The sequence below is a fragment of the Gavialis gangeticus genome, unplaced genomic scaffold (genome assembly GCF_001723915.1).
Source record: "Gavialis gangeticus isolate Ggan-Ray unplaced genomic scaffold, GavGan_comp1, whole genome shotgun sequence".
Lineage (NCBI taxonomy): Eukaryota > Metazoa > Chordata > Crocodylia > Gavialidae > Gavialis > Gavialis gangeticus.
Genome location: NW_017729024.1, coordinates 9,808,465 through 9,822,799, shown reverse-complemented (window position 1 = coordinate 9,822,799; position 14,335 = coordinate 9,808,465). Strand labels below are relative to the sequence as shown.

At 43.2% G+C, this 14,335-nt stretch overlaps 1 protein-coding gene across 2 annotated transcripts in view; it reads right to left on the bottom strand.

Moving 5' to 3' along the window:
- Positions 1 to 6,289: 6,289 nt before the first annotated feature.
- The window catches only part of KIAA0825 (KIAA0825 ortholog), a 446,673-nt gene continuing 438,627 nt past the window's right edge, over positions 6,290 to 14,335 (bottom strand). For both annotated transcript variants that reach the window (XM_019516881.1, XM_019516884.1), the window contains one exon: positions 6,290 to 7,451. In XM_019516881.1, coding sequence (XP_019372426.1) covers positions 7,328 to 7,451 — 124 coding nt within the window. In that variant the 3' untranslated portion in view covers positions 6,290 to 7,327. The remainder of the gene's footprint in view (positions 7,452 to 14,335) is intronic.

Here is a 14,335-nt window from a genome sequence, read left to right as displayed (position 1 = left end):
ATAAATACTAATTTTCTGAATTTTTAGGGGCCCCGTTGGCTGGATAGAATGGCTTGGCAGGCTGCACCCAGCCTGCAGGCTGCATTTGCCCACCCCTGCCCCAAGAAATACTGCTTTTAGGGGCCCTGCCAATAGCTCACCAAGCCCACACAGGGTGGGATGCCCCTAAACATTTCAAATTATTAAGCAATACAGAATCAAGGTGTTATCAAACACCATGCAAGTGGGAGGGTGGGTAGATTGCAGAACATTCATATATAGACAACACATCTTTAAGCACCACAATGACTTTAATGTAAGGAACCGTTTCTTGTTCTTTGAGTACTTGTCCGTACATATTACATTGTTAGTGACTCATAAGCAGTGACCTAGATAACAGGAAATTTATGCTAGGACTTTGTAAACAATCATGTAATACAGCCTACCAAAATTAGCATGATAGTTTCTGCTATTTCTAGTATGAGAACATTTCTTCAAGAAGCAACATAAATTGTCTGTGCTCTCATAGTGAACTGTCACTTTCATGGTTGGGTCCCTTTTGCCTAACTTACATAGCAGTTGCTATGCATAGAAATCCAGTTAGAAAGTCTGTGTGCTGAAATGGACTTGAGATGAGTTTCTGTATTTTACCTACCCCTCTGATTAACCCTGATGTTATTAGATGGTCTATTTTGAAGGAAACATTAAATAAAGAGCATGTAGGTAATGGCTTAAAAGGTGGGTACATTCATATTGCCAGTACAATGTTTAGACCACAAGAAGGGGGAGGTTCACTCCTTGGGGGCTAATGGTGTCAGAAGACCTTTTAGGAACCACAGTAAAATGTGAAAATATGGAATAACCCTGAACTGGAGAGTAGAAAGCTAAGAGGTTGTTGGATAAACCCTTAGAGAGAGCTCACTGGAAGTCCAGGGTACTTCAGAACAGTGAGTATTTTTAGTTTCGGAGAATGTTTTGTACCTGGCTTGGACAGGCTCTCTCTCGTGATATTAACCAGCCACCATTCATGTTGTATGGTGCATAGAAGCTCTGGTTGTCTCCATGAGATATTACTTCTGGCTAGAAAGGCAATTTTATAAAAGTTTGGACAGAGAGATCCTTTGAGAACCCAGATTGCCTTGGCTACACTGGAACTAAGATCCTAACTGAATCCCGTGCAAACAACCTGAGAACTCTTAGATTTGATGGAACTGGAGGGTAAATGTACATCAGGGTATTGGGCAGGCATCCCCAACTCTGAACTTTTCAAGAGCAGATCTTTTGATATTCCCTGTTTTCTCTAACAGCTTACAGTGTCCTTTACTGATCACTTTCAGTCACCTCTAAAGTGTCTGCTTAAATGATCTGCTAGAAAATTTTGCAGTCCCAGCTTATGTACAGAGTAATTCTGTGGCAGATAAAAAAACTTCTATAGGCATACAGCTATTTGATGTAAAGGAGTAGACTTTGCTCCCTCTTGTTTATGTAAAATATGAGTGTGGTATTGCTCATCATGAATTGTCAGCCCGTTTAGAATCCCAGCCAGTGAAAGGTGAATAGGCTTCTAAAAGGACTGACAATTCATGATGAAGCACCAAGACATTTATGTGAAGGCATATTTCTTGAGAAGTCCATGTCTTTTGAGTTTGGAAGTTGTCCAAATGGGGTTACCATGCAATGGGCACATCTACATGCAGAGCCATCCCTAGGGGTGCATGGGGCCCAGGTGGTGGGGGGATGCCAAGCAGCCAGAGCTGGCAGTGGTGCTTGGCAGCAGCAGCACATGGCAGCTGCAGTGGGGCTTATACTGCACTGATTGCGAAGCGCAGGGCCTGGGGCGGTTGCCCTGATTTGCCCCCCGCCAGAGACGGCCCTGTCTACATGAGACGTTTATGGCGGATTTACCTAATTAGCTCTGCAGTAAATGTCTTGGTGTCTACACCTGCAGCCCTATTAGGCCGCAGGAAACTAATAAACTCCACAGCAGGGTAGTACTTGTAATTATAAGTACTATCCTCTTGTATAGTTTTTTTGTGTGCAGCAAAATACGTGTAGACTCTGACCCAGCTGGGTGGGGCATGAGAGTGCTTCAATGTGGGGACTGCCTGCCAGCTAGGCCCACACTGGAGCACCCTCATGCCCCAGCCAGTCCCTCCACAGTACACTGAGCCAGCAGGGAGCAAATCCTGGCCAGCAGACTGACCCTGGGCGCCCTGCTAGCCAGGGCTGCTCTGACCTGGCTCAGTGTGATGTGGTTCCAGGTGCACGTGTAAGCGCAAGACAAATTTGCACATTGCTCCTCAAGGAGTCCAATCTGCTTCCTTGGTGGCAAAAAGGGCTGATTGAACAGCCATGGTGATAGAAGCAGAAACTTCCTTCTTGGGAATTATCTGGGTTTTGTCAGTGAGTCAGCATTTCCTATTTGGGGATAAAAAGCTCACCACTGAGTGGCTGAAGCTTAAAATACTGCTTCTTTAGTGAAAGAGAACAGATCCCAAGGATTTCAGTGACATACATTTCCTTTAGAGACTGTGATTCCTCATCCATTTTAACACCGCATAGCTTACATTCCTCAGATGGAAGACTTCAATTATAATTTGTACCTGAGAGATCCTTGATGACTGGAGCAATCTGAGGTAACCATGGATTTGGAATTTGTATCTGTTGCTGCGTGGAGAGATAAAAGTGCCACAAGTTAACCTTCAGCAGTCAATGACCTCAGCTCCTTCTTATCTTCAGGAAGTAGGTCTGCAAATTCAGAGACAGCATCTCAATTCAAATAATCACTTGTTACCATAGGGCCTTGTCATTGTCAGTTCTCATTTGGTGATTTAGCATCCAGTACATTTTTTTCTGGATATTTTCCCAGAATATAATGTTCCAGAATATTTTTCCTGGAAAAATAAATCCAACTTTTGGAGGTTCCTTATCTCTTAGTGATACTTTTCTGTTGGCTTCATATTGACCTTTCATTAGCCAGTTATAACTAAGGATTCTGGTGTGTGTATGTATGTTGGGTGAAAGATATCAAATTGTTCAAAGCCTGGGGACAGCTTTTGGTAGCAGCAGTCCGCTCTCTTTGATGCTGCTGCTAGAAAAGGCAGTTGCCAGTGCAAGTTAGTGGTTTCTAAAGGTTTTTCGCCAATAGGCTTTGCAAGATAGCCTGGACATGAGATATGCAGAATGTCTTGGAGCTTGAGTGACTTTCCCTGCAACATTGCCACTGGAATTTCAAATATAGCAACAAATGCAGTTCGCATACCAAGTCCTGGAACATCTTGTAGACATTATGAGGGGATGGTGATTAGAGGGGGCCAGGATGAGATAGTGGCTCTGGACCAGTCAGGACCCCACTGTTCTTGGGACTGTATAAACCCAGTCCCCCTTTTGATGCTTATATTGTAGGAAATCAGTAAATGCATGTGGTCTGCTATGCTAGCACATTCTATCCCTTTCATCCTGGCCGTCTGTCAGCTAATCTTGTTCATCTCATAGGTCTCTTCCCCAATGCAAGTACATTTTGAGGAGTTCCACAAACAACTTTATACCAGTTTATAATTGAGATTTCTTACCGTCGATAATTTCCAGTTGTGTTTTGTTAGGTGCCTCCCAGCTAAGAGGAAAATGCAAGAGGAAGCTAATTGAAAGAAACCAGATCTCATGCCTACCTTGGACTGCTGCGAGTACGAAGAGATGAATTAAAGAGTATCTACCTGCAATCATAAACAGTTCTGCAGTCTTTCCTGCCCACATACAGGGGGGCTGCACTCAATGATCTGTAAGGTCCCTTCCAGCCCCTAACAACAATGAAACTATGAAATAACTTTGTTGCCCATGAAGCCTATAAAATGTCCTCTGCCAGAATACGAGATGATCTGCAGGAGATGGCTAGTGAAGACAGGAGTTATTAAAAGATGCATATAAGTCTTCCTTAATCTCTGTTTTTTCCCCCAAGTCCCATATGAGCCGAATGTCTTGCGCTTCATTATTCCAAAACATTTCAGCACACTTTTCCTGTTCCTATTGTTATTACTTGCATTAATCAGATAGTGAATGTTGGTAAGATACCAGTAATGATAGAACATGTGGCTCCAACAAGCTAATCACACAAAAACCAGCCCACTGAGTGAAGATTTGCCTAAAGTCAACACACCAGCTGGCCAATGAAGATATGTTGAACACAGGGGTGTGTCTAAAAATTCCACTCCTATCCTCATTCCCCACCCCTATGGCTTAGGTGTCTCAGTACTACATAGAAGTGCCTCCCTCTGTATAGGCCGCACAAATCAGAACCCTCTCCTGAAGGTAAGTGCCTATACCCTTCCTTTAAAAGGCCACGTACTCCTTTCTGAAAATGGGGAAGAAGCTGGTAGTCCTGCTACTCTCCTTCATAAGATAGCCTAGTGGTTACAAAATTCACCTACAGTGGTTACAAAATTTATCTAGGCTTTGGGAAGACCCACGTTCAATTCCTTTTCCTAACCCTGCTGCTATTTTGCGCAAGGGACTAGATTGCACAGTAAGACTTCTTGGGCACGTCTACATGAGAAGTTTACTGCACAGTTGCCTAATTAACTGCGTGGTAAACATTTCAGTGTCTGCACATGCACCTGTATTAGGGAGCATGAAACAAATAAACTCCGCAACAGGGTAGTACTTATAAATACAAGTCCTACCTGGCTGGGGAGCTTTTTAGTGTGCAGCAGCTCATGTGTAGATGTTGACTGCCTGGCTGGGGCATAACGGTGCTTCAGTGCTAGGGCTACCTGCCAGTTAGCCCCAATGAAGTGCCTTTGTGCCCCAGCCAGCCCCTCAGCAGCACTCTGAACCCAGTTGGAGCAGCCCCGGGCCCCCTGCCAGCTGGGGCTGCTACAATCTGGTTCAATGTGCTCCAGTCTGGGCACAAGTGGAGATGTGTGCCTGGGAGCTTCCTGAGAGCAATAAACTGCAAAGCAGCTAGACTGCACAGTTTATTGCTGGCCTCAATGGCACGTATAGACGTGTCTCTTGATTCCTATTCTCTGATACATGGCAGTGTGTGTGTGTGTGTGTGTGTGTGTGTGTGTGCATCCAAAACCCTGTTTTAATGCTAGAGCCCAAATGTTTTTCAATGGTGTTGGTTCAGTCTGGGTTTTCAGAGCCCTTTGACCCGTGAACCTAACTGTAGTCATACAGGGAGCCTAAGATGCTTGAGTTCACCTGTAATTGTCCCCATAGTGGGATGGATGACTGAAAATCCTTGCCTTAAAAGACCCAGTACTTCCAGCCTCAAGTATTCACAAACTGCAAAATGAAGCCTCAAAAAATCATGAGCTGGCTGAAGAGCCTCCCTAATGCTCTTTGAAGTGAAGGTAGGATAATAGTTTAGATTCCCACTCCTACATTGCAATATGGGCTTCAAATATATAAATCAACATCTTAATGAGTAATAGGATGGCTTTTTTTCATGTCAACACAATTGAGCCAAAAATGCTATATTGCCCATCAAAAATTGGCAAATGTTGTATCCTTATACTTGGTCATCCTTCCAGAGCCAACACATTTGGTTACAGGATCAGATTATACCAGTGAGGCAGTACAAAGTGCCTACCCCTATATTCAGCAAATCTGGCCTTGCAAATCTAAAGTATTTTATACATATTTAATTCACTCCACTTAAATCTCTATACATCATCTCCTAGCCTTTCTATACTGAGGATGAGTGTAAAGATATGAAAGCCATTGCTGGATCAAACACAAAAAAGATATAGCATATAATATAAAGAAGAAAACTGTATGAATACCTGACTTTTTAAATGAAAATATTTTAAAGATTTGTTGAACCTCACTGGCATGTAGAGACAGTTACACAGAAGTCAGTTATAAAAAAAAATGTCTTACTGCATAGATATTCTTAATTCTATAAAGAGAGGAAGTAAATACGGAAATGAGAAGCTCTTTGAAGTACTGTGCAATGCCTTTCTTGAAGAAGGGCACGTGTAAAGTGAAAAGTGTTTCTAGCAAATCAATGCAATTTCATTTAGCAATCTTAATTATCAACCTTGTTTCTTGTATTTTTAGTATATTTCCACTTAAAAAATATAAAATGTTGCAAAAGTGCCTACTCAGCGCAAGATATTTTTCTCGTGTTGCTTTTCCCAGTAAAACTTGAGAGTCAGCAATAAGAAGCACAATACCACATTTCATGTAGCTATTAAACCTTCTATTTTCTACTAATAATTTAGTGAAAAGTTTAATTTGTGAATGAGGTTGGACTCTTCCATTTATGATCACAATGTAGATTTAGATAAGAAAAACATCCAAATAAAATACTATGAACATTTTCTGATTTTATTCAGACTGTTGAGTTTGTCTTTTTAACTTTACATTGTAAAGATAAGCACATGTTTGCCATAGAAGAAATAAGTATCCTAGTGTTTTCCATGGGGATGCTATGAATGAATTTTTACAGGAAGGCAACAGGAATGATACATTTGGGGCTTGCCAACAATTAGTAAATTATTTCAGAATAAGGCTGAACATGAATTATTCTGAAATAAATGTATTGTTTTGGAGGTTAGCTTAATCTTCTTCAAAAGATTATGAGAAAAAAGCTACTCTTATTCTGAATTTCCAGATGCAGAGCAAATCTGGGATTGTTATTGCAAAACAGCTATACCAAAAATATTCAGCCAATGTCCATGCATATACAAACCCTGACTATATATGACAATAACAAGTTAATTAGGTATTCTACTTATTACAATAACTTTTGACAAAAGAGGACATCCAAGTACTCTGACTGGCTTCCACCCATACTAGCACATTATCAGTATGGCTAAGAGCATGTATGCCTCATTTGTCAGCATACTGCATCTCTCATCTTAGGGAGTCCCTATAGCCACATTATATGCTTTAAAAACTCAGTTGTGGTTTTAAAGTTGAAGTACAAAGCAGTGAAAAATTGCTTTCTATCCTTCAATACTTCTTTATTATATATAAGTCAAGGGTATATAACATAAATGTTGAAATTTGTACTATTTTTCAGTTCTAGGGTGACTTCATAAGTTAAAAATTATTCTCAATTTGGCCTTCAGCTTCTTGTGTCCAAGATATGCGACTCTTAACTTGAGACGCAAACATTTCCATGTAATATTGCTTGCTTATCTTACATGTGACAATGGCTATTTTAAGTAGGTGAGTCGTCAATAATTGGGTAATGTTTAGTCTATAATTGGGTAATGTCTAGTCAGTAAGATACAGATTCCCTAGCTTTCTAGACATGAATGTATAAGGATTGTATTTTTTGACAGTTAATCAGCATGTGTAATCATGCTTAATTCTGAAGTAGGTGCAGTCCAAATTCTTGTCAAGGTAACTGTTCTTCTTTATCTTCTGAGGCATGACTGGTTTGTATAAAATAGGCTTTTTTTAAGTGGTCCACCATAACTTTTTCCTCATCTTCTAAAATGGCATCTTCTTTCATCTCCCATCTGAAAGAAAACATACTTTTGTTAGTTCCTTTGTGCTTTTAAAGTCATAAAACAAACAAAACAATTTAAACATTAGAAATAAGTCCCAGGTATTAATTCCCAATCATATTAATGGAGTGTGCTAATTGAAACTGCTGAACTAGATGTGACATGAACAGAAAAATCACACCCTATGCATTGGCCTTTAAACTGCTAAGCTTTCACCTTTATCTATGCCACAGTATTGTCATTTTAGTTTTGTATCATGCCTTGGTAGTAAATTGACCAGAAGCAGTGAAAAACTAACAGAAAAAAGTAGAGCAGCTAGCATGTGTTTCTGAGACAGGGTGTTAGCAAATACTTCCATGAGTCAATTAGCTAACAGTAAAAAAAAGAGATACCATCAGATTTTCTATTAATGAACATAATGGGTGTGTCCCCACAACTGGGAATGTGCATTTCCCCAGGAACAAACAGCAGTGGCACAATATGTGCCACTGCTACTTGTGCCCAGAGAATGCCCATGCAAGTGCCCTCTGGCACACAGCGTGTTGTCCCAGGTCAGGTAGGAGAGGCTGGAGCCAGCACCTGGCCTGGTCCTGGGAGTCTTACCTGGGATCCTGGGGACTTCTGGGACTTCTGGGGACTGCAGCTGCAGTGATCTGGCAGCAGGGAGCCTGGCTGGCAGCTGAAGCATGGCTTTGGCTGGCCAGGCTCTGGTTTCGGGTGGCACACACTGCCACCACATGCACCAACACGCTTTATTTAGGCACAAGGTTTTTTGACACCGGGATCTCCCAGTGTCAACCTCCTCATCCCCCCCTTCCCCCCCCACGCTGCAAATTAGCAGTGCAGGGAATGCCTGCATGTGTGGCACGTGTGGTGTGCAGGACAGCAGAAGGGTCTGTGGCACTGCATACCACACATGCACGCTTGTCTAAATGTGCCCTATATGGCATCTTGTTTTTCTTTCAAAGTGGTATATGTGAATTCAAAAAGCTTCCCCACATTTTTTTTAAATAGCATATACCATTTCACCCCTATTAGTAAATGCATGAGCATCTTCTCTTTCTTATATAAAGGTTGCTCCCTTCTAATCTAGATTCCCAATAAAGTTAACGGCAAAACTTCCATCAAGTACAAAGGGATCAGGATTGGACCCCCATCTTGGCAACAGAGAACCTGAAATTGAAAATATATACTTTATTTACATTTATGGCTCTCTCTTTACTACATTCCCTATGTGTATATATATTTTCATTATCTGGTGATAGAGAGACTTATTTTAAGAAATATTACTGATAATTTATAATATTACCTTTCATATCATGATTAGAGACCTCTGCAGGGAATTTCTGTTCAGATAGTTATTTTTATTTAGTTCTACTCATATTTTAACAGTAGTTATTTGTAAGACCAAGGAAGGGCATTCAAACATATTTATTAGTTTATTAAGCAAAGCTGATTTTGCTGCTGCTGGGGCCAAGTTTTATCAACTATAAACTACTCCACAGAAACATCTTTTATCTGATGATGATTTTACTCTCTTTCTTAAGAACAGCAGCAAAAATTTCAGTTATCGAGATCAAAAGACCATTTATTTCTACAGATCTAGCGAATAGCCTTTCAAATGTGCAACATATCTCTGCACTGGGGTCCTTTTTCCTCACACACAATCTACTGGGTCAGGGACCGAAGTTACACATAAACTGGTTTAAGTGATCAGAAACTGGCTTAAACCTGTAACAGAACAGAAATTCAGTGCACATAAACCAGTTTCAAAATAGCTGAAACTGGTTTAAGATAAATCTGGCTGAATGTAGTATCAGACTTTACTGGTTTGGGTCAAACTGGTTTATGAAAGTTCTGTCTCAGACCCCTTCCTGGTTCAAGTTATATCACAGTTTTACATGCTTTGCATGCCCTGACATGAGCTGTGCTGTTTGCTCCAAAGAGCAGGGCTGGCCCTGCCCCTCTGCTCCTTAGCTGGAACAGTGAGGGCTGGCTGACAAGGGAGTGGTGAGGGGCAAGCTCAGCTGGGGTTGCAGCCCAGTCTACAGTGGGGGGGGAGGACTGCCCCCCCAGGCAAACCCCAGCTGGGGTCTGGAGCCAGGGAGGGGGATTAAACACTCCTTCCCCCACTCAAATTTACAGCTGGCTGCAACTGTGGACTACAATCCCAGAGGCACCTGGAAGCAGGAAGAGGAAGTGATGAGCAACCCTGCAGAGTCCTGCTGTTGTGACTGTGGAATACAAATCCCAGAGACCTCAGGAGCAGCAGGAAGAGGAAGTGAACACACAGCCAGAGAGCCATGCTCTACCACCCCCTGGCTTCTGGCCTGAACCACTGAAGGCATGTGGCTGTATTTCCTGAATCAAAGGTAAATGTCTGTTCACTTTTGTTTCAATTTAATCTATGCAATTTAGCTTTGGGCTTTTTGACCGTCTGTACCCAGCCCTGAAGAATAGGCCCCTTTATTTCATAAAGCTTTATGTTTCATGTTGGCCAGATCTCATGCAAACCATTTTTAAACTAATGTAACTCCACTGATTTCAGTGTAATTGTTACCAGTTTTCATTACAGTTTGTAAGAGCATGTAAGTGGGGCTCCCTGAGGAGCTCCTCAGCCAGTGCTCCCACGGAAAGGACAGTCTTTTAAACAAACAAACAAAATCAACTCCTTCTGTCCTGTCCTGGACATGAGGAGGGAAACCCTTTTTGCTCTAGCCCTAACGCAGAAGCCTGCCCACCACCCCTTTTGCAGTATGCTGTTCTGCTCACAGTGTTTCCTCCACCTTTGCTTACTCTTCTGGGAGTTTTTAATCCTGAAGGCAGGATAGATTTGCACCTTACAGACTAACAAAAGTACACACACACACACACACACACACACACACACACACACACACACACACACTTATATGTGTATATTAGTACAAGGTTTTATGAGCTTAAGCTGATGAAAGCCTGTGCTATATATCTACTTTGGTTAGTCTATAAGGTGCAATTCTACCTTGCCTTCTACTTAAGACTAACACACTAATGCGCAGTAGAATTAGTTGACTACAAATTCGTGTCACCTAAAAGACGTGAGCTAGCACTACACGCAGTAGTGCCAATTACGGAGCATTAAGTTAATACCTGTTATTACAGGTACTAAAATTAACACACCATAATTATGGCACATTAATGCAAGTATAGACATGCCAACTAGGGCAAAGGTTTGAGTTGACTGTAGCTGTTCCTTGGGGGGATGGGGAGTTGAAGGAAAGGAGCAGAAATAAGAGAGGACCAGTTAGAGAAGGCATCAAGGAAGCTAAGATGACTGAAGAAACACCAATGAGATCTTAATAAAAGCAGAGTGAGTTTTTGAATAATAGAATCATAGAGTGGAAGGGTTATCTAGTCCAACTGCCGGCATAAATACAGGATTCACTTTTCATAAACCATCTCAGACAGATAGCTGTTATGTTTGTCTTTGGCATGACAGAGGGAAGTCACAAGGATTGTTACCATGTTGGCCTGCCAACTAGGCTAGGGCAGTCTGACCTGTCTTGCCCATCATGCCTTGATGTATAAAAGAAGATATATAAAAGAAGATGCGGGAGGCTGCCCATTTGATGCCCCGATTCCTAGGGCATTATACACAACTCTGAACCTTCCCTTATACCGTGTCTCATGCCTCGCAGATGGCATCCAAAGTACAAACTCAGCCTCAGGCGTTCTCCAACATGCTTGGGCCTCCTGCCCTCTCAGTAGGGCCTTCACTTATGCCCTTTCACTAGGGCCTCTACTTTTGTTATCTTACTACTGGAGCCAGCCTGTGCACAGTCCTTCAGGCCACAAAGACTCCCAAGTTATGGGACAGTGTGGCCATGCCAGAAGGTAGGTTGCAGATACAGGTGGATCTGAACAGGCTAGAGAGTTGGGCAGACCGGAACCAGATGAAGTTTAATACTTTCAAGTGTAAGGTGCTCCATTTGGAGGCAAATAACCCTCAACATACATACAGGTTTGGAGGTGACAGAACAAATAACATGCTGGTATGCATCAACCGATGTATCTCGTGTAAAACTAAAGAACTGATACTCCCACTGTACTCAGCACTGGTGAGACTGAAGTTGGAGTATTGTGTCCAGTTCTGGGCGCTGCACTTCAATAAAGACATGGAAGAAGTCTAGAGGGTCCAGAAAAGAGCCACCCATATGATCAGGAACTAGCAAGGCAAGCCATATAAAGAAAGGCTGAGGGACCTGGGCCTCTTTAGCCTAAAGAAGAGATGGTTGAGAGGGGACTTGACAGTGGCTTACCGTTATATCAGAGGAGTGCATCAGGAGCTCAGTGAACAACTGTTCAATAGGGCACCCCTGGGGAAGACCAGGACCAATAGATATAAACTCCTGGAAGGCCGCTTCAGGCTTAATACAAGGAAAAATTCCTTCACAGTCAGAGTGTCCAGACTGTGGAATAAACTCCCTCCAGAGGTGGTGCAGTCATCTACCCTGGAGGTTTTCAAGAGGAGACTGGACAGTCACCTCGCTGGGATCACCTAACCCCAGTTGTCTTCCTGTCTAGAGCAGGGGGGCTGGACCTGATGATCTTTGAGGTCCCTTCCAGCCCCTAACAACCTATGAATCTATGACCCTACTCTACACGCCCTTGTGCAGCCCTTCAAGCCAGCCTATGCAGACCCTACTCTGCACCATCATGCAGAGCCCTTCAGGCTGCCACTGCAAACCCTACTCTGCACAGCCTACTAGACTCTCTACTATTTTACCCCTTATTGGGGCCACTGTTCTATCCCCTCACTGGGGCCACTACTCGGTCCCCCTTCACTGGGGCCACAGAGTATTACACCCCATAGGACTCAGGTGTCTGTAGACATACCTGGACCCTTCCTGTCCTTACTACCAGGTTACCCCCCAGGTTGTGGGGGCTGAGGTTATCAGGTGTCCCAAACTTGCCTTTCACAACCGGTGTGGCATTTCCTGGGGACCACCTTACCACAGGCAGCCCCATCACACCATCCATCCCTAGCAGGGTATAGTTTTAGGTCATGCCTCAGAACCAGGAACCTCCTCTATCCCCATAGTTCCTGCCCTATACCTCTGAGCTATTATCTGAGAAGCAGCTCCAGTTGGGCGATGTTCCCCCTCCAGCTGCTTGCAGCAACTGCTGGCCCTACTGCTCACAGCCTGCTCTTATTTCTAGCAGCTGGGCCTTCTTCCCAATCAGGTGGCCTCCTGCTGGCTATGTGACTCCTGATTGCAGCCACCTGCAGGCTGCTCTGCTGTCTGTTCTGACACTTAAAGTGGCAGGCACCAAAAGTGCCCTCCCACACTTGGTCTTTCATAAATAAATGGCTCCGGCTACAAGTGTGGGAAAGAGTGTTGCCAGACTGGTAGGCACAGAATATATTGTGAACATAAAGTAAAAATATACATGCATTGGCAGTAGTAGATTCAACAGAAAGTACCTTTAGATTCACAAATACAGATTCAACATATTCACATATGTCACGATACCTATTCAATTTCTTTTTGAAAACCTCCAATGAAGGACATTCCATATCTTCCTTAGACAGCTTGTTTCACTGTCTTATCATTCTTTTATTTAGAAAGATATTTCTGAAATTTAATCTAAATCTGGCTCCATCAATTTTTTTCCTCCTAAAATTAGGAAGAGGCAACTGGGATCCAGTTTGATCACAAGCAGAATTTGAAACACCCTTAGGGCTGTTGTAATTCACACCATTTTTTTAATGACCCTCTATCAGTTGTTACACTCCTACATTGGGCTATGATTGCTGGAAGGCAGCCCATGTTGGCTACAAATTGCTGCTTTAAGGGATTATGGACCCTAGCTACACTGGAAGGCCCCACTGGAGAGTGAGTGAGTGAGTGAGTGTGTCCCTGATCCTGGCCCCTATCAGCATTAGAAACAACAAGTGGACTGCCTTTCTCAGGAACAGCTGGAGCCTGTCTATACTCTGTGAAGGCAGCAGTCCAAGTGGACAATAAAATGAGGCTTCCCAGGCCACACCACAAGAAACAGAAAGAAAAGTATAAAAGCAGCACTGAAACTGAATACAGCAATCAAAGTTTCAGCATACTTTGTTGACCAATATATAATTAAGGAGAGTCTAATAAACCAGTATGTATAATATCAGTCAGTCAAACTTTTGTCTTGGAAGCCAAGTCTCACACACACACATGGACACACACATGCACGCACTTACTCAATTAAGTAACCTTACCAAAAGCAACAACTTATACAAGGAATATAACCTGCATGTCCAGAAGCAGTTTTACAATATTTAAAATTGGGAATCTGGTTGTCACGCCAGATGACAAAGCCAACATATTTAATAACTTCTTTGCCTCTGTTTTCCTCAGTAAGGACCACAACTGCCACCTCCCTGCTGGGCCCCCTTCGGGCCCCGGGGGAGGCTCACCTGGGCCTAGGGTGAGTGAGGATTTAGTTAGGGAGCTTCTGGAGGGGCTGGACATTTTTAAGTCAGCCGGCCTGGATGATCTCCACCCTAGAGTCCTAAAGGAACTGGCTGGGGTCATTGCAAGTCCCCTGGCACGGCTTTATGAACACTCATGGTGCTCTGGAGAGGTGCCGGAGGACTGGAAGAGGGCCAACGTGGTTCCCATCTTCAAAAAGGGGAGGAAAGAGGACCCGGGGAACTACAGGCCAGTCAGTCTTACCTCGATCCTGGGCAAGCTGTTCGAGAAAATTATTCTGGCACACATCCAGGAGGGGCCAGCAGGGAACTGCATGCTCAGGGGCAACCAGCACGGGTTCATCAGCGGCAGGTCCTGTCAGACCAACCTGGTGGCCTTTTACGACCAGGTCACTAAATCATTGGATGCAGGGGTGGCAGTGGATATAGTTTTCCT